This window comes from Crotalus tigris, unplaced genomic scaffold (assembly GCF_016545835.1).
Source record: "Crotalus tigris isolate CLP2741 ecotype Arizona unplaced genomic scaffold, ASM1654583v1 scf7180000019004.2909048, whole genome shotgun sequence".
NCBI lineage: Eukaryota > Metazoa > Chordata > Lepidosauria > Squamata > Viperidae > Crotalus > Crotalus tigris.
This window is the reverse complement of record NW_024097319.1, coordinates 555,026-582,397: the sequence shown is the minus strand read 5'-3', so window position 1 is coordinate 582,397 and position 27,372 is coordinate 555,026. Positions and strand designations below refer to the sequence as shown.

Here is a 27,372-nt window from a genome sequence, read left to right as displayed (position 1 = left end):
AGCACACCATAAATATGGGATTTGATTACACGTGCGTTTGGGAGTTATTTATAAAGATATTGCCATTTTCCCCTCCTTTTCTAAATATATTGAACTATGTCCAGGTCTCCATTTTTATATTTATAAAGACTGAGTACATTTGAAAAATAGCTTATAGCAAGTAATTTTGCATGATTGTAGAGGGCCCTTGTGAAAAATGTAGAAGTTGTGAAAACAGAAAAGCAATTATGATACATAAATTATTTGATTTCCCACTGATTTAGTATCAATGCTTTTTAATCAGGATATGATTAAAATTCAATAAATTTAAAGATAAAATTCTTATAATTTTTTTCTAATTGCCTTCTAGTATTTCTGAGAATAAAATCAGAAGTCAATGTTATTTTTTAGTTTTCTCCTTCTCTGAAGGGCAGCAGTGCATGTGATGTTTAATTTGCAATATCCAAAAACAGAGAATAAATTAAAACTATATGCTACAAAGTGATGACACAGAACATAATGATAAACACATTTCCTCATCAGTAACTTAATGGATTGTGCCCTTTTTTAAACAAAATTGATTATCTGGTGAGAGCTGTTGAAAACAGAAGAAATCTGAGGTTATTATTTATTTGATCCTGCCTTTATTACTTTTACAAATAACTCAAGGCACTGAACATATCCAACATGCCTTCCTCCACCTGTTTTCTCCACAACCACAAACCTGTGAGGTGGGTTGGGCTGAGAGACAGTGACTGGCCCAAAGTCACCCAGCTGGCTTTCATGTCCATGGCTGAACTTAAACTCTGAATTTCCAGCTTTCTAACCTGGTGCCATAACCACAAGTCCAAACTGGATCTTATGAGTATGTAAACAAAGAACTTATAAGGCTGAGAACACCAGATTTTTACCCTCTCCAAACCAAGTCAGAAAATATCTCAGGTTTAATTTTCAATAATCTTGGAGTATAAGGATCTTGAGATTACTTATTCAAAATTAATATTTAAAAATTGTTTATGTAAGTTATTCACCTAATAGAAAAATTTATAGAAAGCATATTTAGTGAGGGAAAAGGAGGCTAACTCATGAACAATGAAAGTAAAAGACATGAAGAAAAGTTTTCAAATTTTACAGAAATTAATTTCTGCCATTCAGTTTACTGTTTCAATCTAGAAACAGGGTCACAATTAAAATATAAGCTGCCTGAAGACTGCATATCTCCGTTCCTAGTAAAGAAAACTCTTATTATTCAGAATAAGCATTAAAAGCATAACAGAATTTGGAAGATAAAGCACTACAGTTGCATGAATTTGCCTAGAATGGTTTTGATTATATTTTCCTAGAAATATTTAGGGAATTTAACTGATGCTTTCATTATAAAGCACCTAGTTTGACTAATACAAGACAGAGTCATATTCTGTGTGTGTTTTAGATCTAAAAACTATAACCATTATAAATTAAGAGTATTTCTGTTTTGTGATCCTGTCTCTCCACCTACCTACTCTTTTTAACTAAAATTCAGACTTCCCAGGAATACACATACTGAATATCTTCAAAGTAATTAACACTGTATTATGCTGGATAGTTAAATAAGGCATGAAGATTAGAAACTAGGAGACTATCAATCTTGTCCTGCCTTAGGCAAGTGACCTTGGGCAATTCACTTTAACCTGAGGGAGAAGACCTACCCAAGGACCAAAATCATTGTAGAACGTGAAATCATGCTTGTTTTGCAGGATGCCAGGCTCCCATTCATATTTTTAAAACTAAAATAATATTTCAAAAATAAGTAGAACAGGGAGTTTGCTAGTCAACAGCGAATGAGTTGGTGAAAGCAATGGAAAACACACTAGGGACACAGGCAATAAATATGGCAAAAACTGGGGTAATAGAAATAGCCTATCAATTAAGCTCAGTTAAGAAAAAAGAAAATTGCAGACAAAGAAAACTGTCTACCTCAAGGTCAAACCAGCAATAATAAGGCAGAATTAATTAACATAAAAGCTAATTAAAAAGCTTTCCCACTCTAAAGCCACTAATAGATAACTGAAAAAAGAAAAAGAAAAAAACAAAAGAAATCATCCTTACTGCTCGATTGCTCCAAAGTTTTTTTTTCTTTGAAATAAAGTGTAGGGGAGGAAGAGGAAGGGAAAGATTTCTCCTTAGCATCTTCAAAGTTGGGTCTGACAACAGTGTTAGCAACCTAGAAAGCCTCAAAAAAGACCAATTCCTCTCTTGAGTTACCCTCCTCCTGTTTTTGAGCAAGAACATATCTCTGCAAAGATGCTGTAACATGAAATTTATCTTAATTCAAATAAATGATCTTCAGTTGAAGGCAAGTTTATCACTAATAAAATTCAGAAAGGTCAAAAGACTGACAACACAAGGGGGATTAAAATCCTCTATTATCTAAATGAAAATGAAAGCAATGGCAAAAATATTTTTTGTCTCACTATTTCAGAGTTTGACAAAGAAAAAAAAAATTCAGTTTTCACCTAAATACAGCAGGTATAGAAAAGAAAGGTTGTGGAGAACTGCTGCAGAACAAGTAGAAAACAATCACACTTTAAAAAAACCTAATATTGTAGTCAAGAGGCAATGAAGAAATACATAGTTTTTTTGCTCCATCATCATTGAGGAAAAGATTCCAAACCATAAAAGAAAGGTTACTTTAGTATTACAGGTGTTAACAAAAGATTAACACTTCTGGGCAGGAAAACCATTTATTCATTCTATTCAAAATTTTAACACCAAGGATATCCCTGAAATATACGTAATTGTAGTACTAAAACCATGCCCAAACTGCTCAATCTTACCTAAGTTTTATTTAGACCAATGATGGCAAGCCTATAGCACGTGTGCCAGAGGCGGCACTCAGAGCCCTTTCTGTGGGCACATGCACCGTCACCTCAGCAGAATTTGCCAGAGTAACGAGCATATGGCGTTTGGAAGCAGGAAGTGAGCAAGCAAGCAGTGTTGGTCCCCCAAGGATGCCCCAGAGATGGCTAGGAACTGGCCCCTGCCATCCTGGCTCTGGCCAGCCCAGCAGCCCCCAAGGCGCGCACACAGGGCCAACAGCATCTGGCAGCAGGGGCTCCATGAGCAGCGGTGGCGGCACCAGTAGCACATGGAATCGGGAGACCACATGATGTGGACTGCCAGACACACCTACTCCGTCCCATCTCTTTTTGGTTAGAGAACTGGTCGCCACTAGTCATCATCTCAGCACCCTCGAGGGTCTTGCCCTTGGCCCGTGGGTGGAGCGCATTCCCCTCGCACACCTCGGTACCTACAGTGACTACCAGCCACTTGCACAGGTCTATTAGGCCATCGTCCAGAGCTGCAGGCCTGCCCAGCACGAAGGAGACAAAGAAGTTGGCTAGGAAGACCCGCATAGAGGTGGTAGAGCATGCCCAGAGCCAGCAGGCAAAAGGCCATTCTGAGAGGGGAAAGCAGGATCCCCATTGGTGTCATGGCCGCCCAGGCCCAGAAGAGATGGGGGGAGATATGCAATCCTAGCTGGGACTGGGGGGCCATGGCGCCGATGAGGATCCAGTTTTCCCCGCTCGGGGTGGCCTTTGGCTTGCTGGGCGTGCTCTACACCTACTCAAACTTGCTAGCCGGCTGTTTCGCCTCCTTTGTGCTGTGCGGGCCAGGTGCTTTGGGTGGCGGCAGCAGCCTAATAGACCTGTGTGAGCTGCTGGCGGTGGCAGCCTAAGGCGGGGCCAAGGTGCATCAGGTGTGCGAAGGGAACAGGCACCACATGCGCGCCACGGGCAAGATCTGAGAAGGGGCCAAGGAGATGACCAGCAGCAACCTGCTCTTCACCTGCAAGCAAAAACAGATGAGACGAAGTAGGCATGTCCAGCAGTCTGCATCACGTGCCTCCCCGCTCCCCTACTCCACCTGCTGCTGGAGGGCTGGCCCAGTATTGGCAGTAGGCTGCGGAGTCCCAAAATGCGCCGGTCGAGGGGGCGGCAGGCAGTGGCTGTTAACAGACACCATCAATCCCCATGCGCTCACTGGTCTTTGTATGCGGGGGCCGATGGTGTCAGACAGTAGCCCCCCCGGTTCCTGCCTTGCCTTGCCCTGCGGCAATAGCACCTCCGTCCTGCCCTCTGCCTCGCCTCACCCCAAGGACAAGCCTCCTGCCCACTGCCTCACCCGCCACAGAACCCCCTATATCTCCCCCAACCCTACCCGGCCTCCACAGGCGTTCCCCCATGAGCAACATCAAGGTAGTCACACTCACCCCAGCCATGCCCACCCCATCTGCCGTGACCACCGCAGCAACACCCACCCAGTGGGCCACACCCCACCCACCCTGAGGGCACCAGAATGTTGATGCGGCCCTGGCACTTTGCAATAAATAAGTGGGGTTTGGGCTGCAGTTTGGGCACTCGGTCTCTAAAAGGATTTAGACTGTCAAAGAAAGTGGTTGGCATTATATTACAACTTTTATAATGCTGGGTATTCAACCATTTTCTGTAGTAATCCAGTAAAAGAGAACAAAAATGAAGAATTGGCAGCTAATAGGGATAAATCTCTTCCAATTTTCACCAAAAGGACAGCAGATGACCGTATGTCAAATTACATTTTAGCAAAAATATATTGTTGTGTCTCCAACTGCTTGTGTAAAAAAAGAACAAGTGAAAGACAGAAAAGCAATTGCAAAGAAAATGGATTTTATGGAAACATATAAACTGAATAGATACAGTATAGAGGAATTAGAAATGATTTTTACTGTTCTTGGCATGGGTAAAAAAAAAAACAACTCATATTTGATCAACATCACTTGAACTCCAGATTAGAACTCCAGGAATTAAGCGAATACACCCATCACATCCCATAGTTGTAGAAGCCTTTCTACGTCATCCCTGATCCATGGAGGCCGCTCAAATCAGAGTTCAAGGTTGGTGGCAGCATGACTGTGTGTGAAGGTTTGAACCTGTTATCAGGAAATACACCCTCTTCCTCAAACATACTCTACTATAAACACCACCACCCACTACTCCTCCCCTGCATTGGTAGGATATTATTAGTTCTTGCTTTTTATTTGGCTTAATAATAGGCAGTCTTATGTTGCTGGATGTTTAAAAAATGTAATATTTTATATATTTAAATTAAATGTTTAAAATATGAAAGCAAATATGACATAGTCTTTGTTTCCTTATAACAAATTCAGCTAATAATCTTCAGGTGATCAAACGTAAAAATATTAGTTATTATCTACTCTAGTCATGTAAGAATCTACAATAACAAAATAGGTGATTTTGATGTGATTTTTGTAGAAGCATTTCTCAGGCTGCAATGCAATGCATTCTTTAAATTCATCAAAAGATTATGCAAATTAAGAAAATGGCAGGAATGTAGGACTTTTCTTCAGAATCTGCTCTGCATTCTAGAAGACCTCCAAATCTTTCAACAGAAACTCTGCTTTAGCCTTCTCTCACTGTGCTGGATGGCAATTGGTAACCTACATTTTCAGCAATCCTGCCCAGGGAACTATCTCCTTATGTACCTCAAATAGAGATCATAGGCACTGAAAAACAACTTCTTTTTAGAATAGAAAATATAAAATTCCATCAATCCAAGATGATAAAAAGTGAGAACTGAGAGGACAGAGTCATACGTAAAAGGAGGCCTTTAGTATGTAGTCTTTATAACTTGCATTTATAGTAAAGCAAATAAAAATAATGCACCGTTCCTATTCAAAGAGATATAAGAGCTTCAATATATGAGCATGTGCACATAGCACATAGCCATAGAGACACACAGAGCCCAAAGAGACTAGCCTCTCACACAGCAACTGTGCAGTCCTTCTGACATTCAAAAGGTCAAAATACAAAATGTGAAGCCATTTCTATAATCAGAAACTGCAGGGAAAACAGTAATCCCATTCTTTTCCCAGCCTTAATACCAACCTTCCAGCTGAAAGGGTATGGACAGCCAGCCTGGTATGGGATTGGCACCAGGCCATATTCACAACAATTAGATACTAACTTTATTATTTAGTGCATTATGAATCATATGTTCATTCAAATATGGCACAAGTCATGCTTTTAAATGCTTTGTTTTAGGCCATGGATATGCAATAATGTCCTCTACCTAACTCTGAAGTGTAATCTCCCAAATCCCCTGACAGCTGTGGTTGACGATCAATACTGTAGTGACAAACATCTGGAAGATGCTAAGCTGCCTACTTCTGATTTAAGATTATCTGTCTAAAGATCATCTGTCAAATCTGACTGAATACCCCTTCAGATAAAAATAGCTCTATGAATAAGCTAATCCAAAATCAAAAACAGGAAAGAAGAACGGGGTAAAACTGCTTTCCTACTCCTATTCCTACTCTCCTATATGATTGATTGTATATCAACATATGTATATATAGGGGGGAACATTCATCATGAATAGATCTATCCACTTTTTTTCTCAGCATTAAATCTAAACTCACATCAGTATAGGTAGTATTTAGGAGCAGAACAAATGGAGAAAAAAGGAGAGAAATAGAAAGAAAACATCCCACAGGAAACTTAACTCCACCCCACAGCACACAGTTATCATTTTACAGAAACATCCAAGTTATTATAACTTGCTGTTCCTAGAAAGAATTAAATATTTCTGCCAACAGCCACAACTTTTCTTAAAAACTGTAAACATTATGCAGAGGCTTTCAGACTATTATGTCTTTGCCAGTATTCCTCCAAATAAATCTTCACTTAGGAAGTCATCTTACTGCCTGATTGTCTAACACTAGGCATGAAACTGCTTTTTATGATGACATGGTGAACATATCCACTAGATCAGTGGTTCTCAACCTATGGGTCGGGACCCCATTTGGGGTCGAACGACCATTTCATGGGGGTCGCCAAACAACGCAGTCCGCCATTTTTCCCCCCCTTTTCCTTACCTGTGCTACTCCCTTTTATTCTATTGGCTTTTGAAAGCCAATAGAATAGACTCTCTTGAATAGAGTCTAATTCTATTGGCTTTCAAAAGCCAATAGGAATTGTCCAGGCTGTCTCTGCCCTGCTGAGCCTGCCAAAAGTCCCATTCTGCAAACAGTGCTGCACCAGTTGAGTAGTCCTCGACTTACGACTGGTTGAGTAGTCCTCGACCTACGACCGGTTGGGGGGTCACGGCATTAAAAAGGTTGAGAACCACTGCACTAGATGGATCAAACAGAGGTGAAATTGCTTAGAAATCTTTTGTTGATAACTGGAGTCTTTCTGAATCTGAAGCCTACTTGTTAACCTGAAATCAAGATTTTTATGAGCATCACACATTTTTTTCTGTTGCTTTTATTGTTTAGCCAAGTATACAATGCAGGGAACTACGCAATCTCATAGCTGAAATACTGATGCTTTAATTAACCATCTAGTTTTGGACAATGTAACTTAAGTGAAAATTAAAATGATTTTGGGGCCATAGGTTATGGAAATACGTAACTACTCTTTATATGTCTTAACAGTTATAATCTAAATAAAATAGAACAAAAGAATGTCTGTAATATATAGCTTTAAGTTATCTCTTGTTGGATTGAAACGCTCTCATCTGTTGGGCATATTCCAATTATTTCCATACCTATTCAAGTAGTCTTCGACTTATGACCATTTGTTTAATGATGGTCTGGAATTATAACAGCATCAGAAAGGGTACTCTATGGACCATAGACCACTTTTGGCCTTTGGAAAACATTGCACCACCACCAGCACAGTCATAATAGTGGAGCTTGGCAATTTTTTTGCATTTACCAAGCTCCTCACAATCATGTGATCACCATTTGCAATTTCTGCTAACAGAAAGTAAATGGGAAAATCGGCATGGAAGGTTGCAAGCCGCTGTCACCTGCCAAGAGGACCCCATGCAAGCAGACCCAATCAAGCATGGAGCTAAATCCTTGGCAAAGAGTTTTTTTCAGCCAGACCCCTGGCTCAGAAGGAGCCAAAATCTAAGTAGGATTTTCAGTCTCTGAGTGAAGGGAAGTGCAGTAAAGTTAGGAGCATAGGATGCCTCAGGGCAGTGGTGGCGAACCTATGGCACGGGTGCCAGAAGCGGCACTCAGAGCCCTCTCTGTGGGCACACATGCCATTGCCTCAGTCCTAGGCCTTCAGCTGGGTGTTATAAAACCTTTTCGCTTTAGGTCTCCGCTGCTGTGTGCAAAAAAAAAAAAAAAGGTTCAATCAGTCAATTTCAACTTCTCGCGGGAAAAAAAAAGATCTTGCAAAGTTAGAATTGATTGATTGAACTTTTTAGTCCCACCCAGTCTGCTGTTACCACTGCAGCCACGGCCACCCAATTGTCCACGCCCACCTAATGGTCCACACCCACCCAGCACTCGACGATGCATAAGTGAGTTTTGGGTTCCATTTTGGGCACTCAGTCTCTAAAAGGTTTGCCATCACTGCCTCAGGAGAAGGGGGAAGAGGAGTCCCTGGAAAGCTCAGTGCAAGCTGCATGCAAGTAATTCCCCACAGCTGCTCCTAGAAGCCCCCGCCTGGCTCAGTTACCCAGGGAAGTTCCAACCACAGGATGCAAAGTTAAAACTGCCCCAGGAAGCCCCAAACATGACCCAGCAAAGAATCGCAAAGCCGCAGCCATTCTCCAGTCCAAGGCCCCTGCTACCCTGCACTCCTGCCTTTGCCTGAGTTTATCTTCGCTACCTTCTTGCTGCCACTGCTGATGAGGCATGCGCGACCTGGCCATTTGCAAGGCAACTGTTGGCCACGTGAAGCCTTCTTCCCCAGTCTCATAATGAAACTGCTGTGCACATCTTCAGGAAGAAACTGCTGTGCGCATCTTCAGCTGTTTTGTGAAGGGACAGGCTTGGCATGCCTCAGCAGCAACAGAAACAAGACGACAGGAAAGGTCAGCTGAGATCGGTGTAATGAGGGACAGCAGGAGCAGCAGAGTACAGGAGCCAAAAAGGGAAGAGTTGATGGGAGATAGAAGGTTGGGGGGAGCTGAAGTGCCCCTTTAGTCATAAGTATAAATAGGCTGCCAAGCATCTGAATCCTGATCCAGTAAGCATGGGGGGTGCAACATCTGTCACTTCAGGGACTGGGCATATGTACCATTCATTCAGTACCAACGTAACTTGTAATTCAAGGATTATCTATGCAGAGCAATGCCTGTAATCAAATATGTTTATAAGAAGTGCAGGAGCTGCCAAGATCTTCCTGAAGCAGAAGCTGCACAAGCATGGGCCTCCTATCTCATGAAAGACACTATTATGCAGCTAACAATTGTAAGATAATGGTTGAACAATGGATAAGTGTTCTTCAAAGATTATTCTAACAGTAGGTGGATGTTCATTTACCTAGATGCCAACTACTCACAACAGGAAACATGTTCTCTCCCAGTTTGCTTCACTACACTGTAGAGAAGAAGCAAGAGATGAAGGATAATTTTGTAACTTTCATGAAAAATGCATTTGCGATTGGGAATGTAGAATCTGTTTCACTAAAGAACGAAGTCAAAGAATGCTAGTATTTCCTAACCGTTTGCAGATACCAGGGTCAGTACAGATATATGTGACTCATCTGACTTTTGGGGTGAGGTATCATCAATATGTTAATGGTATCCAGTTTTATATCTCTACCAAAGGCTGCCTGAGTGATACCGTGGACACCCTACCTCCATGCCTGAAGACTGTAGAGGCATGGATGGGCGCAAGGGTCTTCAGCTCAACCCAAGCAAGACTGAGTGACTTTGAGTGTTTGGGCCTTCTGGTACCAAGGTTTTTCCACCTCTAATACTGCATAGGATGGCACTGCCCCAGACAGATTTGGTATACAATCTGAGAAACATTTTGGACTATGTCTCCTGGTGGTAGAGCAAGAGATAAGTGTGGTGAAGACGGCCTTTGTACACTTCTGGGTTGTGCACCAAATGCATCCATTTATGGATCAGAAGGCTATGCTCACTCTTACCCTTGCAACCTCCCATTTGGACTACTGCAATGCACTCTACATGTGGCTGCCCTTAATGGCATTCAGAAGCTTCAGCTGGTACACAATGCAATTGCACAGGTTGTAAATGGTATTGTCTATTTGATACATGTTAACACCACAGTTGAACACAGAATGAAAATATTATGCCTTTGATAAGTCAATCATCAATGCTCAGAAGAATAGAGGGAAATGGGAAATGTGGAAACTTTCATTATAAGTTTTTGAACAGCTCTAAGTCCCACATGCTCATGCTTTCATTTCCCTCATTATATTGCACACAAACAAATTTGGTCTCTTTTTCACATGCTTCAGCAGAGACTTATATGAAATTATTTATACATAAGGAATATACTATGTAAGCTTGATTCTCAGAAAAAAAAGGGCCCAGCTGTCTGAAAACACTATTCCAAATTGGATTTGCAATGCTCAAGATAGTATAGAGCTAATGTGGATTGACATGTACATTCAATATAACATAGTAAAGATTTACACTGATCACTAAGTTGTACTGGGATATATCTGCAACCAACCAGAGCACTGTAAGCAACATGGTTGAATGCATCAGGAGATGAATATAAATAACTACAATAGTGGCATTATGTTTCCGCTAAGCAGAATTCTACAAACCACATTTCAAGGTCAGAACATACAGAACAATGTGTATAGACACAGATGGCATGGCTTACAAAGCCAGAATTCCTCCTACACTGTAAAAATTCATTGCCAAGTATATAAAACTTGTTCATGGAATATCTATGCAAAAAAACCTGCCCTCAAATCTCTCTCATCTTTAACATCTCATCTAAACATTAGCTTGTTTCACATTGTTTTGTGTTTTTTAAAATGGTAAACTCTGTTACGATCTATGGAGCATCTCATGTATATTTCTTGATACTCTCTCCCAAATCCTGAAAGTATCCCTGCAGTTCTGTCATACCATACCTTGCACCTACAATAGCTTCTCTCAAGCATGAAGAATCATTCTCTACAATAGAGGTCCTTAATCTTTTTGTGCTTTGAGACTCTGCTGAAACCTACAGACCCACTCTCAGAGAAACTTATCTAAAACAAAATACATGGACTGTATAGCTATTGGAAATCAATTAGGGAAACCAACTATGCTCAAATAACCAAAATAACTAAAAATAAAAAATGTAATATGAGGTTTTTATTAAGCCATTAAACCAATAACAAGACTAGCTAAATTAGTCTGAGCTTAATGAATATAATTTTACCCCATCTAAGATTACAGTCCCCTTGAAATCTCCATGGTCCAAGTTAAAAACTTCTGCCTTACAGTAGGGGGCCCCAAACCCTGGACTGCGGGCCAGTACTGCTCCACAGCCTGTTGGGAACTGGGCCACAGAAGCGAGTGAAGCTTCATCTGCGCATGCATGGAATCTAGATAGTGCGTGAAAGCACACATCCCCACCGCCACCAGTCTGTGAAAAAAAAAAAATGTTTTCCTGGAAACTGGTCCCTGGTACAAAAAGGTTGGGGACCGCTGCTCTACTACAGCATCCATAGAACAAGAGAATCAATAAGAAGGAAGGAATTTCTAAATGTAATCCCTGTACAAGGTAGTTCATGGAAAATATATTTGAGAATGGATATGCAGAATTTGCATCACCAAAAAAGAAATCAAAGAATGCTGTTATCTCCTAACCATCGATGGCCAACAATAATGCAAAACCACACAAGAGTGAACAAAATGCAGTTAGTATATCTAGTCAGCCCTATATTAAAATTTTACAAGCTGTAAACGTTGATTGACAACATGAATATATGGCAGAAAATGTGGGAAACTGGTGTTAAATTAACATTATTTAAGAGAGAACTTCTATAAAATGATATACTAATAGCATATATGATACTGACTAAACTGTCAAAAATGTGTAAGGGAGTATCAAACCAATGTTGGAGATATGAAAAGGAAGAGGGGACCTCAAAGTGTCTGACTGGTGTTGCCCACTATATCCTGGTCTCTATGTTGTCAAACAGAGGTACGCTCAGCTCAGTTATGATATTTTGAGTACCATTTTGGCTAAAGTCACAGTTATTATTAATTCAAGGCCTCTGATTCCTGTCTCTACTGATCCAGAATCTCCTAACAACTCTTACTAACTTTTCATTCAGAAGATCTGATTGAATCTGGCACTACTTGAGGCGTTCACCATCAAGGACCTGTACAAATGTCAGCAAAGATAAAGTCTCACCAACTCATTTTAGACCGCCACAACTCTACAGACAATATCCACATAGCAGTCCACTTAATAGAATTCCAAGTGGGTGACCTGTTCTGCTGAAAGACATGTACGTAAACTATATTCATGGCTTATGGAATTCATCACTCAAAATATGTATACTCAAGATTAACATATTTGCAAAGCAGAAATTAAATAAAGGACCATAAAACTCCTTTCAGATTCATCCTTGAAAGATGCATAATTACTATGGACCAAACCAGTACATATTACAAATATTCAAACTGCATCCAAAGCAGGAAAGAGGCTTCATAAATGGTGTGGCTATGATTACTGTACCTATCACTAGATCCTTAAATAAATTATGCTTTTTGTTAATTATATGGTCCAAAGAAATGCATGTTTGAATTAAACCTTACCATTTCTTTATCATCTCTCTAACTCAACACACATATATTCCCTAGGACCATGCAACTACCACGAGTGTACAAATGATATGGTTCCTTTAAGTAGTTATTGATAGGCACAGCTAACATGGCAATGTTGTATCTCAAGAACATTTTATCAGGAACAATTTTTGTTGCAGACCTTGAACATGTTTTGGGGGGGGGGGAAGGTAAGACACCAGATATTAAATCAACACTGCTGCTACTTGTGCATTTTTTAAAAAAAAAATAACCTGATATTAATTCTAATGTAATTATTATTATTAATAATAATAAGAACTACATTCTCAAACTACTAATTACTTAAACAAATCTTACCTGCAGGAGTCAGTAGCATAATTTCATTGCGCTTTGATTCAAGTTTTTCTTTCACCCATGGAAATTCTTGTAAGGATTCTAGAAATGCTTCAAATGCCTTAGGCCCTCTTGTTGGAAGGATGTCAAGAAGCACCAAAGTTTTCCGTTGATTAGTAACTTGGGCCCTTATTTCTTGCACATGATTGTCTGTTAGAATTTCTTCTTGATAAAGATATTGAATGATAAGGCCCTCAACCAGCAGCTCTGCACACAGCTCCAGGCGCAAGGAGCGCAGAACCTGCTTGTCTCTGGCATCCATCCTAAGAAAGAAAAAAATATGTGAGTGGCCAACTCTGAAGTCGTCACTTTGGAATCTTATCAATAGGCATTTGTAAAATGTGTGTGTATGAGAGAGAGAGGGGGGAGGGGAGGAGAGGGGAGGGGAGGGGAGGGGAGGGGAGAGAGAGAGAGAGAGAGAGAGAGAGAGAAAGGCATATTGCAAAAGACCCAGAAGACCCGTATTTTAATATTTCATCACCACTGGTAGCTGTTGTAAAGATTAGGACATATCAAAAATACAAAGACATCATTGATTATGATTTATCACTTTAAGCTGATTATGATTTATCACTTTATGTTTTAAGATGATTTCTTCAGTTCAAATGTAAGTTTTAAAGACTCACATCTATGGCTTTGGTGTGTACAACACATGCTCTTTCCAACAAAGAGAAGTGACTAGATTTACAAATTACAAAAATCATGTGATCTGTTTGGTTCTATAACAGAACAATGTAAAGTCTAGTTGATTGTAGTTTATTCAGCAAATAAATTAAACATCCGAAAGCTTAACAGTTAGGTTGCCAGCATGGGGCTGTTTAGCTGCTCCACCTATTTTTATTTTACTTTAATATAAAGAAAATGTAAAGCTATTGTGCTACAAAACAAAGCTTCCACTTAAAACATGTATCCCAAGGGTGTTTTAGGGTCACACACAGATCCCCCCAAATTTGTAATGTTTGCATTTAAAAAAAATGATAAAGAGTCAACTGCAATCCAGTGTTTATCTACTTCCCCAGTGGACCTGCCTTTAAGAAAAAAGTAAAGCTAAATAGAGAACATTTTAAGAGCATGGCTACCTGAGGAATTCTGGAAGTTGAAATGTACACATCTTAAAGTTGCAGAAACATTGAACTAAAGGAATAATGGGAAGTAGCCACACCAGTTTGTTTCTTTAGATGGCTGATTGGTTTGACCACGCCCATCAGTTATTTGTGAGAGGATTCTTAATATACTCAGATTTCAAAATGTGCCCATTTGTTCTAAAAGCTTGAGTAGCTTAGTACAGTGTGTAAATCCAATTATTGTCTCATGCTCCTCCTTTCTCTTAAAGTATTGCAACAAGTTCAATATTTCTGAACATAATTTTCTTTGAAAAATGTCTAGAAATTCACCTGATTTAAAATATAGTATTATTTTGACGGGAACTAGCTGAACAAGCTTCATCTTCTAATTTGTTTCTAGCTTTATTTTTAAATCTATAAACTAGGTGTGTCCAACCTTTTGACTTGATGGGCTATAGTGAATGAAGAGAAATTGTCTTGGACAGCATATAAAATATATAATATAGCTAATGTATATAAATAGCAAACATCCTTTTTAAATATATTTTTTATAAAATCTTGTGGGACTGGATTATTAACTGTATATCCGCGCGCACGCGCATGTGTGTGTGTATGTATGTATGTGTATATATATATATATATATATATATGTTTTCTGAGGTTTTCGCGGGTGTTTGTATGTAGGTCTTTGGTTGTTCGGGTTTTCTCCCGCGTAAAATTGGAAGTGTCTTGCCGACGTTTCAACGAAGTCCCATTCGTCATCTTCAGGCTGGTGCTTTCAGCTTCATGCTTCGTGCTCCTCGAAGCACGAAGCTGAAAACACCAGCCTGAAGATGACGAATGGGACTTCGTCGAAACGTCGCCAAGACACTTCCAATTTTACGCGGGAGAAAACCCGAACAACCAAAGACCTATATATACCTCAGAATATATATATATATATATATATATATATATATATATATATATATATATATATATATATATCCTTTTGTGCTCCACAGTCCACCTAGACCAGGGGTGTCAAACTCACAATGTCACGTGACGTGTCACAACGTATCGTGACTTTTTTGCCACTGCCGGCAATGGGGTAAGTGCGGTTTCGCTATGATGCATCTGGCCCGCAGGCCAGCAGTTTGACACCCCTGACCTAGATCTTTAGCACAGATTCTGTTTAATATTCTTTACTGGCAGAAACCTAAGTCAACAATTATATTATTGTAGCAACAAGTTTGGAGCACCTTAGAAGAAGCACTTCAGTGTCTTCTAAGAAATATTGACATTTTTTGACAGTGACCCCTTAATTTAATCCTGATTTTCTCAAAACTTTCAGTTTTATGACACAATGTTAATACCATCCAACTGAGCATTGCTTTTCCATAGATTGATGTGAGCCACTTTAGGAAAACTATTCAAACAAAACCTGCAGGATTGTAAGACAAAATTAAATAGAAGCTCTAAGGGGACCTGTTCCAGAAAATAATTACAATTACCAACATATCAAACAGCAGAAAATATTACAAAAAAAAAAAAAAGCAATCTGAGAAAAAATAGCAGAAGCATTAAGCCAGATCTGACTATTTAAATGGTCTGGGTAATCATGCAAGAAGTTCAACATATTTACATCTCTTGTAGCATTTTTTTGTTTTTAAATATGTATGTATGTATATTGATTTTAATGTGTTTTTATTGGATTGTTTTTAACTTGTTGTAAGCCACACAGAGTCACTTAGATGAGATGGCAGGCCATGCAAATTGAATAAATCATGATTTATCTTTTTTCATGAACTCCAGGATAACATATTTTCCCCACAAACCCTTCTATTAACAAAGTGAGAAGAATTCCAGGTTTCCTTATTTTGTCTTAATTATTTTTAGACCCTATATCCAGAATCCAACTATGCTCAAATCATTTTATTTTGGACGATCATATAAGCAGCTTTCAGACAATGCTATTCTTTCTCTTAAAAATTATGCATGCAGCAATAATAGTCTACTCACAACTGAAAGCCATTACTTGCAAAATGTAATTCTTTAAAGTAACATTTTTAAAGTAAAAACTGCAGAACATTGCCCCAGAAAGAAAAACTGCAGAGAAATGAAGTCGCAGAAGGTTTATATAAAGCCTAAGAAAATAATCGAACTGCTCTGAAAACTCTCCGTTGGGAATTATATAATCAGCACAATAAAAAGAACAAAAAAACTGTTTCTTTAAAATACTTACAAAATGAGGCGGAAATGTTATTTATTAACTCCAGGCGTAATTCTGAACTGCTCCTCCTGCACCATTTTTCCTGGAGAGAAAATCGCTAAACAGGAAGTGCTCCTTTCCCACATTTCTTACAAGCGAGAGACCTCGAAGAAAGGCGGGCGCTTGAACCAAACTTGCGCGACGATTCGACTCGGAAGTTCTTGCATCCTTTTGCCGCCATTTTGCCCTTCGCCTTTAAGATAGGAATGCAAGCTTCTTAGAGGAAAGAGTGGAGCAATCTGAAATTAGAACGGTTGTTTCTGTGATTAGATGCGTAGGCTGCTGGTAAAAGTTGAAAAGGAACAGAAGCTTATTTCAAAATCATATTACGACCAAAAACGTGCTAAAAGCCTGGAATCTAAATATGTCGAAACTACAATTCCCAGAATTCCGTGGAATATGCTACGAATTGTAATTGCGTGATCCTCAGAGAAGCTGGAAATTGTTTTTATCTTTCTTCAGGTTGGAAAAAGGGTTTCTGCTGCTACCCTCCCGAAGTTCTCTACAATTACCATGCATTTGAAATGAGTTGAAATTTAATTTTTGATATTTACTGATGAAATATATTGCTAAATCAACATTAATATATGAATAAATCCAGAAGAATGTAGGGCTAAAATATTGTGGTGCAACAATCAGGATGACAACTAGATGGCAGTAAAGTAATTTTGCATGCTTTGTTGTGGTTATCGAGTTGTGCTGCAGCAATATAGCAATTCAAGAAGAATCAAGTCACTGGTCACTACTAAGGTGTGACCATACTATACACATTACACTGGTTATCACTAAATTATGTTTTCTTCTAACAGTTGATATAATGGGCTGCAGTCATCTGCGAGAAGTGTATTTGTGACTCCAAACTGAAGCTTTAGAAGTATTATTCAAGAGATCAAATTCAGTTTTTTTAGTTAGAAAGGTTACAAGAATAGAATGGATCATGATTTGGCCAGGTTCTTAAAACCAGAAATTAACTTCATTGTTAAGGAGAACTCTCTTAAGAAATAAATCATTAGCAAAGCATATGATGATTTTATGATTTATATATTAGCAGTATTTTTGCATTCTCCATACCACCAATATGCAAAAATGTAACAATAAAACTTCACAATTTCCATCCTCCCCCAACAGAATAAAATAACATACCTCCAACCTATAAAAGATATTCAAGAATAACTTGCAGAATTAAGCTTTAAAGATTTGGCAGCATCAAACAGTTTTCATATCATTGCAAAATACCATCTGGTCAGGATCAGCTCTCAGGATAAGATGTTCCAAAGGTCAGTGCTATAGAGAAAGTCTACTTATTCATGAGGGAGTAGGGTTTTGAATATGGTCTTTCAAGGTGTCCTGATAGGATGAGTGGAATCATTTTGAAGAAGCACAGGAGGAAGCATTTGCTAACTCGATGCAGCAAGAGAAGATTGTATGTTTCCAGGGATGACACTGCTCAATGATGCCCAATTTAAGTGGGACAGAAGTTTTGAGTCTGCTAGGGAAGATGAGACAAGCTGAAGATCTAACCAGACTGAGTACATTTTCATGATGAGACCAGAAGAAGATTGAATGAGAGATATGTGGGGCATCGGGAATCTAGCATACTATTATCTGGAAGGTCCCAGGAAAGGAAGGAGTATGAATTGGATTTGTCAATGGAGAGACTGTTACATAATTTGTGGCAATAATTGGCTTATTGAAATGTGTTGAGTAAGTAGTTGAATGACTCAGACCAGGCATGGTGCACAGATATGCCTTGCATATGGTGGCAAAGGCTGGTGAAGTATGTGATGGTTGGAACCACTGTTGGCCTCTGGAGAAAATACAATGAGGGCTCAATTTAGCACCAGGATGGGCAAGAGATAGTGGGCTTGCATTATTGATATAGACCAGGTGTGTCCAACCTGCAGCCCATGGACTCCATGCAGCCCCATAAGATCATTAAAAAAAGGAAGTTTATTATTTATATACATTAACTATATTATATACTTTATATGTGGCCCAAGATGGTCTTCACTCAATGTGGCCAAGACAAGCCAAAAGTTTGGATACCCATAGTACAAACCCTATTTGTAAGCTGTTTGACCCAAGCCTAGGTATAGGTGGCCAATTTGTTAGGCTTTCTGGCTTCTGCTAATAAAGCCATCTCTGTGAGCAATAAGATTGCATCTATCTCTGGTTTGGTAGTAGATGAGAATGCACATCTGAAACATGGCTGAGCAGTAACAGGAGTGTAGCCCAAGTGAATATATAACCAGTTCAAGTGTTGCAGCAGAGATGGCAAGGCCAATGAGAATGGATTGCCATGGTCATGCATGAGACTTTCGCAGTGATGAAAACTGCTCCAGAGATAACTGTGTATGAATGTCTGAAGAATTGTTCTACAGAGACAAGCTAAGGTTGCTGATGGTATAGCAATAGCCTTATAGAAGCTCCTGGATACTGTTAAGAGTATTCAGGACTTCAATCTCCATGCCCTGGAGAATGGAACTGCAATAATTTTTATGAATAAATGGCCTCCATGGCCACTGTAGGTTTATTGCAAGTAATTGTGACCCCATGCACCTAGATAGTGACTATTTGTCACTTCAGAGAAGATGAGACATTTTCTGAAGATGGAAGATGATGACATCTTTCTTTTGGCTTGGTAAAATCATTTCATTGGTGCACTTTAAGTCATGAATGTCCTGGACCTTTCCATAGAATTTTCCATTGGACCCAATGGATCTAGAACCCAATGGATCCAGAATTCCAGAGGGTATTTTTTCTAGTTTTTCAAAGTGTTTTAATATAGTATTTTATCTAACAGAACAAGCTAAAAGCATTTTCACAAGATACAACAACTGAAATAATTATTCATCAGTATTTATGCATAACTTGAAATATGTATAAGTTGATTTAACAATAAGATATATTGCTTCCTGCACTGAAATATAATAATTTTCAGGATTCTTTTAATGTAGTTACATAATAAATATTGGATATTTACTAAATATCTTAGAATTGAAATAAAATAGGTTGAATTCAATGTCACACTGAGTTACGAGGTAAGTTGTATGTTTTTAAATCATAATAACCATAGTTAAGCAAAAATGTATTTTAGTATAATACATGAAGGCATTTATAGATTGATTTTATATACATTGTATGGAAATATATTTTATGGCATTGAATTATATTTGCTTCATCAGTACATATTTAGAATTGTTGTTCCTTCAAATTGGAGGAAAAATTTTACCATAACTAATCTACTATCAAGAGATAGTTTAACTATTGGAATGCTAAATATTGAATGGTGATCATCTTTAATGTTTCAAAGCCTCATTAGAGGCTTAGAAACATTAGTTAGAAGATAATGCTTTTGATTAAATAAAAGAATTATAATATTAAGCATGTTTTCTGAATTCATTCTTTAGATCAGACATGTCAAACTCCTGATGTCACGTGATGTCGCACGATGTATCAGAGCTTTTTCCCCATTGCTGGCAATGGGGTAGGCGCGGTTTCCTTGTGACGCATCTGGCCCGCGGGCTGGCAGTTTGACACCTCTGCTTTAGATTATAACATAAACTAAATTATGTTGGTGCATAATTTGCAAAAAATATGCACTCTAGTATATTCTGTTAGAGCTAAGTTTAGATTGCAATTGATTTCCATTCACAATTTCAGCCCAAAGGTAACAAAAACGAAGCCTGTGTCTCTTTAGAAACACATCTAATTTTATCCAACACCTTACAATAGACTCTCTCAGTGGTAGTAAAATAAAGATAAGGATTAAGTTTTCAGCATAATGACACCAAGCTAGTACGGTAATAAACTTAGATAGTTCACACAAATACTAAGCCAGGATATTTTAAAACACTATTTAATCAGCCATAGCAGTTGAATCTACATATGAGCAGGGCTACACATTATGGTACACCAATGATTAACATGGCTTGACAGTCAGCCCCACGTGCTGGAGTTATCACAGTACCTTTAACTCACTACTACCAGAATAAGACTACAAAATATTTCATCCCAGCATTATAAAAATCAAGAATATGAAGAGATAGTCTTCCACTTTTGATTCAACATGCAATTCAAAAGATTAGGAACAGACTTTGCAATAATAAGGAGATAATAAATTGCTATATCAATGGGCAATCCAAAGGCCACTTGCACTATCCCAGCAACCCATTTGCTGTTCCCAGAATTCCACTGCAGCTCACTGAGCCAAATCAAAGTGTTTGATGAGTGGTCCAGAGATGACGTGTGCTATAGAGGCTTACTTCATATCTCAACTTCTCTCTCTCCCTCTCTTGGATTAATTTATTTTATTTGGATTCTTTGTCTTTGTGAGAGAAGAAACGGAGGAAATTGGTCCCACATTCATTGTACTGACATCTTAACTTTCCTACCACAGCCACCTACAAGCAAAATATAATGTGCAGCAACATGTGAAATAATTTTAGCATATTTATTCTGAATATATCAAAATCGAAATGAGAGAATAGATGTAAAAGAAACATTTCAATAACGTTACGTATCTCCATTTTTGTTGTTCCCACAGCAACAAATGTATCTACACAAGATAGTTTTGCAAATAATCATGTGAGCATGGCCTCAGTTTCTAGACATGAATATCATTGTAGCCCTGCCTAAATTTAGCTCCTAATGTGCGCCTGGCTCTTTGCATCCCCAGATGTTTTTTTTTCTTATTTGAATAAACAGAATAAAGACTAACTTTAAAATTAAGTTTCAAAAAGTTTCTATGACTGCATCCACCAACTGCTGAGAACTTGTGTAGTGGTATATAAGAATTAAAGAAAGAGGATATTTTTCTTCTTTACTCATTTTATTAAAATTCAAGTCCTTCAGCACAGAATAAATGAAATCCTTTTTTGCACAATGCATAATTATTATATGGGATTATGGCATAAGATGTAGTTGAGGCTATTAGCTTGGATAGTATTAAAAGAGTGTTGAAGCAATGTGTAGGAGAAGAATTTTAGTTTTTTAGAGCTACTTTATTACCTATCACTAAACTAATCAAACTTAACTGCTAAAATGTCAGTATGAATACACTTGGTGCCATAATTTTTGCTCTTGTACAATATTGTACAAATATTGCTTGTACAATTTTGAAAAGTCCATTTGAACACAGAAACACATTAAGAGTATAAGCGCACTACAATTTGATTTACTGAATACAGTCTGAAATTGGATAGTTATAGGCTTGAATAGTCTTTTTTTTAAAGGCAAAATTACTTGCATTTCAAGGAAATAAGAACACTAAAAAATTCTACATTGTAGAAGTTAGTCATATTTGCTATTGTTTTGGATTGAAATGACTGCAAGACTGCAGTCTAGATATTTATAAAGTCTCATTCAAGGGAAGCCTGTTATTGAAGTTAGGGATCTAGACTAAAAAGTCTGTGGTAACACAAATACCACAAAGTCTGTGGTACCTTACCCTAATTCAGTGGCTCCCAACCTTTTGGGCACCAGGGACCAGTTCCATGCAGAAAGGTTTTTCCGCGGACTGGGGGGGGGGGGTATGGTTTTGCATGCTGCCTGCTTCGCTTGTTTGCATGGACTGGTTGTTGGAATGCTGTGGACCGTGTCAGTCCACAGACTGGGGGTTGGGGACCCCTGCCCTAATGTATTCACTGAGTCCCTTTAACAGTGATAATGTGACCTTTGCTTTTTCACCCCTACTTTGAAGTAAGATTTACTTTTAATCATTTTTTAATTATTTTTAAATCAAGAATGATTTAGCAGCCTGGGCTGCTTCTGGCCTTTCAGAGATGTGTTAGCTCTGTAGGATCAGGACCAAACAAACTGTATTTAAACACATACATCTGACATGGTTACTCCCCATGTATACCATACTCCCATTTTTCTCAGATTAAAGTTATTATTTAGGGAGGCTTTGTGGAGACCATATTGAAGGCTTGGGGTGGGGCTTGTGTAGTCTTGGGATCTAAGTGTATAAGGGAGACTGTTGCAGCTCTCCAGCCCAGAGTGTTCAGAGCACATGTATGATTGACTGCCTTATACCTTACCTAGAAATCTCCCATTTTGACTGTTCAAATAGAACTTTGTTATAATACTAAGCTCATATTCTGAATAAAAATGGATAAATTTGCTCTGTAGCTTCCATAAGAGCACCAGTATGATGTAGTGGTTAAGGCATCAGGCTAGAAATCAGAAGACCGTAAGTTCCAGTTTCATCTTAGGCAAGAAGTCAACTGGTGACCATTGCTCAGTCTCTCTCTCTCTTTCTCAGCCCTAGGAAGCAGGCAGTGGCAAACCATTTCCCAAAAATCTTGCCAAGAAAACTGCAAGATTTGTCTAGGCAGTTGCAAAGAGTCAACGTGGACTTGAAGGCACAAAAAAAAAAAAAGTTTCATGTATTCATAAGCAGGTAGAACTGCTAGATAAGTTTTTAATAAGAAAACACTCGAGTGCTATAATATTAGGAAATAAAAGCTTGCTATTTATTAATATGTAAATTATAATTAATAATGTGCAAAAAACATAATCAGGAGCTTTAGACTGATCTAATCTCAGACAGTGAATCTCACTAGCCTCTTCTATGCCAATCTTTTATGCTAGCTGGAAATTTATTGCCCAAAATATATGTTCCCTTTGTAACTTCATAAAAAGTTTACAGTGACCTAAATGCAGAGTTGTTAGCCATTTGCTGCTGAAATCCAGATGCCTATCCTCCCCTTAGCCCTTCTGATATGAGGAGAGCAGTCAACTGTAAATGTTCACTAGGAATCAGCAAATCTTTCTTAATCTTTCAAAATACTGATGAATGCAATATCTCTCAGAATGAGCACCACAGATTACTTTAAGGTACCCATGGTATCACTGACTGGTCCACATTATTCAGAGGTTATTTTGAAGGGCAGCCACATCATTTGAATTGGGATTTAGTAATATTTCACAAGATGGCTCTCTGTAAGAGAACCATACAGAACTGCCTCATTTATATTAAGAACAAAGTGAGTGCATAGGTATCAAAGAGCAATGAACCATTCTCTTATAGGCACTTTTTCCCACTGAAACACATTTTTCCCCAGCTTGTAATTCTAATAGCATCAGGGAGCTTACTGAGCACCAAAGTTTTAATAGTGAACATTAAATCCAAGTCCTCTATAAAATCCACAAACATACACAATAACATACCATTTTCACAGTGACCTACATGATACGTTCATGCAGCTGAAGATTTTGATTTCTTACAAATTGTATTCAGGTCCTGTTTCCTTAAAATGAGGCTGAGTAGATGCTTATACCCGATATCGATATTCCTTTAAGAATTCCTTCAATCTTGTTGGTAACGGAAGTTCCTGGATTTTACTTGTATATCTGTTTATTGCTACTCTACACTGATGCTGTAGAGACAGTGTTGAATGATAGAGAGGTTTGTTCAAATAAAGATGGACTGTACCATTGGAAGGTATTTCAGAAACCATTCTTCTATCCTTGCACATAAGGACATAATATTCAATTAGGTGAACCACACTGTCAAATTGCTGGAGTCTTGATCGAATGCAGATAACAGAATCCAGACTGAATTTACCACCTTGAAATTCTATTCGTAAGTTTGTAGGACCTACTGAGGTTTTGACTGAAATAGTAAGTAAATACTCTGAGTGAGAGCTGTCTCTGACCAAGAAAGTCCCTTCAGATGTTTCTTGTAATCTTCCCTTTGCTTCTGCAACACTCATGCTTCCCCAATACCATCCTAATAGAAGAGAAAGCAAAAATAGTTAAGAATCTTCAGCATATTTTAGATAGAATACCACTAGAAGCTGAGGATAGTCCAGTGCCCGTAATTATCTGCACTGGAGAATTTTGATAAAAGTCAACATAATAAATGCATTCAAATGATTCAAATCACTTAACATTCTAATACTACTTCCTGGGTGTCCTTGAATAACTAATGCAGTTTCTCACTTTTACTTTCTGTTTTGAATACCAGCCCCAGAAGGCCAGAAAAGATACCTTGCAAATAGAATATGATATGTATCTATTTAAGAATAAATACCATTATACTACATAGGGTTGATTTCTGAACCAATATACTTAGTTGTATTGCAAAAATGCTGTACGTATATCAGCAGGATTTAAGACTGCCCATTTTTCAATAGCCTTGTTTTGTTAACAGCTGTGCTAAACAAACAAACAAAATCCTATAACACTTCAGCCATCAAATATAGTGCAGATATGTGAAACATGAGATTAGAACAAGGCAAAATTTAGATTCTAAAAATCCTAAAATCAACACTTTCTCTTAATCCCAAAGAATAAGAGAACATCCCTTTCATTTAATAACTGAAGTAGCCTGTCCAAGATGGTTGTCTCCACATGCATTAAAATACAACTCCTAGGATCACCTGGCAGAATTGGAATAATTTTTTGTTATAATACAGGAGTAATAGCTAAAAGTAATAGTTTTGCAGTGTACCAATTTAGTCTCAGAACTAAATACAGGACCAAATAGGAAAACTGTAGTGAAAAAGGGACATCTTTTTAAAAGTGTAATATAAAAAGTAAAAGTAAAATAAAAAGCCTAGGGTGAATAAAGCTAAAAGATTTTTCAAAGAATTCTTATTAGAATTTCTGATCACTATCCTAAACAAATTGACCTGTTTTTATTAATACAGAAATGCTTTCCTAGAAGTCTTATGTAGCTTGAGATTTACTCCTAATTCTGCCCTGCATTTTACTAGTCTCTAAATTCTGAGGTGTTACTACTAGTGGGAGAACAAGTTCAGGATTATACAATGTATCTGATAATGAACACCTAATTATGTTGGCTAATCTGAAATGTGGAAATTCAAGATGGATTGAAGTTGCAGCACAGTGCTCCAACATACAGGTCTGAGAAACAACAGGACTTGTTTCTTCCTTCTTATTTCCCAGAACCTTAAACTATTATTTATTCCATCAGACAGGATTTTTTGCCTGCTTCCTGAGAGTTACTTTAAGTCGGAATGATCATTAAAGAAAAGTTGAAAACCCAATGCAGTTTCCAAACGCAAGCAACGACTTAAAACTAGCATCAAAGAATAACGTAGAAAAATAGTTAACTCTGCAGGGGTTTCCAGGGAGGTAAACACATTAGTTTTAGGGAATAATTTTGGGCTCAGCCCCACCGCCTTTCCACCCTCGAAGCGCGATCATTTCGAGTCGTGACTGCAACCTTGTCGTCCAGTTTCAGATTCTGCGGAGCGCCGGCTTTTAGGGCTCCACCTCTCAAGGGCTTAATGGCGAGGGTCTTCTTTCTCATCCCACAACTCCATCAGCGCTGATGATGCTACACAATAATATCACTCCAGTTCCTACGAACACTGCATGCAGGGAGGAGACAAGCTATTTTTTTCTCCCACGGGTCAATCTAACCACGGGTGCCCACTCCCACGCTCTCATTCCCCGCGCTTGGCTTACCCGCGCATCTCAACTCCCGCATGGCAGAGTCCAGGCGCTCCCTTTCAGCAGGTTCCGCCGCGGCTCCTCCAGCTTCCCACTCGGCCCCAGCCCTGTCGGCGCCATCCGAGGATTCGGCCGAGCGCAGGGTCATTTGGGGGCAGAGACCACGACGTGAGGAGGAAAGTACGGAGTGCCGGACCCTTACCAGAGCTCCTGGCTGCTGCCCCAGCCCATCTGACCGCCGCCCGCAGGGACCTGCAGCTCTGCAAGAGAGGAGAACCAGGGCCCGGCGAGAGGCTCCGTCGAAATCCGCCACTCCGAACGTTCACTTACGGAGCATCCCTCGGAAAGGCGTCCCGTTTGTTGCTGGGGTGGGTGAAGGGCGTCCGTTTTTCTCTGCCTCCTTCTTATTGTCCTGACTTCCCCATTACACACGAGGGGAAACAGCACCCGCCGGGAAAGCGCCCTGCCGCCACCTGGCCAGGAATTTCGAGGATGGCTTACCGGCTGCCTCCAAGGTGCACGCCTTCTCCTCCCTTTCTATGCACACCGAGAGCGGCTGCTGTCTAGGAAATAATCGGTGGGCAGCTCTGAGGCGAAGAATCGTGTGTACCCGGCCAAACTCTTACCTTCGGCCTCGCCAGCAAACGCGGCAAAACCCAGAAGGGCGGGATGCTGGTCTCTTTAGCGCGGCGCTTTTTAAACGGAGAGGCCGTTGGGAGGCTCGCCACGGCGACCAGCCCTGCTTTTGTTTCAAAGGAGAGAGGGGGGGGAGACCACCGCGGCATCAGCTGCTTGAGAGCGAGAGAAAGGCCGGGCGAGTGGCCCCCGGCCCGGCCAGCTCAGGTTATGCTCTCCTACAAGAGCTTATCCTACCAACCCGCAGCAGGAAATATTCATGTGACGCGTGGACGCCTAGTAAACAGGAGCGAAGAGCCGCGGCCGGCAGGCGAGATTTGCTGCCTGGCGCGCGCCGATACCGAAACAACTCAGAAAGTGGGGTGACTCGGTTGAATGTCATGACTGGGATTAATAATGGCGAGGCGAGCGTTGTCCTGTCTTTGCTCCTTTTCCATTTCAGGGAGGCTAAGCGACCTACTACTTGGTGCGGGGGGAAGAGACAGGTTCCTCGTGCTTACACTATGTGGAGCCCCCCCTTAGTCCCCCCCTCCCCCGGGACACATTGCAAGCGATCTGGACGCAGCGTCGGGGTGCCTCGCTCGGTGCTCGGCCGTCTTCTCTCCCCGCGGTTATTTTGCTTTGCTTTTTTTCACTCGCGGAACGGTAAAAAATGCAAAGGCCGCTTTCCAAGAACTTTCCAGGAATCGCGTCACGTGACCGCCGGCTCCCGCGCCTCTGCTTGAAATGGAGCCGCCGTGTTGCAGCAGCCGCTCCTTCCTTCCTCGCTGGCTCTTCTCTCCCCCCCCCCCACCTCTTTCTTCCCCGGAGGGAGCCGGGGCAGGAGCAGAAACAAAAGGCGTCTTCGCCGCCGGAAAACAGGGAAAACCGCCTCCGCCGAGCTTCTTTACGGAGCGACGCTGCTGAATGCACGGCCGACTCCTGCTGTTTACGGGCTGCTAAGCAAGGCTCGCTCGGCATCTGTGACGCTTATTCCTCCGAGATAGAGAACGCGAGAAGGGCTTGTGCCGCTTCTGGGGTGGGCACAAGAGGGGCAAAGGGACCTGTCCGCGGAGG

At 39.8% G+C, this 27,372-nt stretch overlaps 2 protein-coding genes across 5 annotated transcripts in view; both read right to left on the bottom strand.

Annotated features, from left to right (window-relative positions):
- The window catches only part of CRADD (CASP2 and RIPK1 domain containing adaptor with death domain), a 37,189-nt gene extending 20,823 nt beyond the window's left edge, over positions 1–16,366 (bottom strand). For both annotated transcript variants that reach the window (XR_005558521.1, XM_039358173.1), the window contains exons 1-2: positions 16,228–16,366; positions 12,904–13,202 (exon numbers count right to left, since the gene is read on the bottom strand). Coding sequence is in view for 1 of the 2 variants with exons in the window: in XM_039358173.1 (XP_039214107.1) it covers positions 12,904–13,201 (298 nt within the window). In the remaining variant the exon portion in view is untranslated. The remainder of the gene's footprint in view (positions 1–12,903; positions 13,203–16,227) is intronic.
- Positions 16,367–16,371: 5 nt separating this feature from the next.
- SOCS2 (suppressor of cytokine signaling 2) lies at positions 16,372–26,723 on the bottom strand. Of its 3 annotated transcripts, none has more exons than XR_005558523.1 (3): positions 25,696–26,723; positions 23,428–23,989; positions 16,372–16,493 (listed from the first exon to the last, which is right to left on the bottom strand). XR_005558523.1 is itself a non-coding variant. In XM_039358174.1 (2 exons), the coding sequence occupies exons 1-2, from the start codon at positions 25,826–25,828 to the stop codon at positions 23,532–23,534; spliced, it is 591 nt and encodes a 196-aa protein (XP_039214108.1). In that variant the 5' UTR covers positions 25,829–26,722; the 3' UTR covers positions 16,500–23,531. The 3 variants fall into 3 exon arrangements, 1 of the variants encoding a protein (XP_039214108.1); XR_005558522.1 differs by lacking the exon at positions 16,372–16,493 and adding an exon at positions 16,500–20,657; XM_039358174.1 differs by lacking the exon at positions 16,372–16,493 and having other exon boundaries at positions 16,500–23,989; positions 25,696–26,722.
- Between the last annotated feature and the right edge of the window lie 649 nt (positions 26,724–27,372).

What these genes read in the sequence shown, in the direction of transcription:
- SOCS2 (XM_039358174.1), bottom strand. Translation starts at nt 25,828, where the DNA reads ATGACCCTGCGCTCGGCCGAATCCTCGGATGGCGCCGACAGGGCTGGG. An exon ending in GCGGGAGTTGAGATGCGCGG is followed by an intron (nt 23,990 to 25,695) that starts GTAAGCCAAGCG and finishes CTCTTCTATTAG; the next exon opens with GATGGTATTGGGGAAGCATG.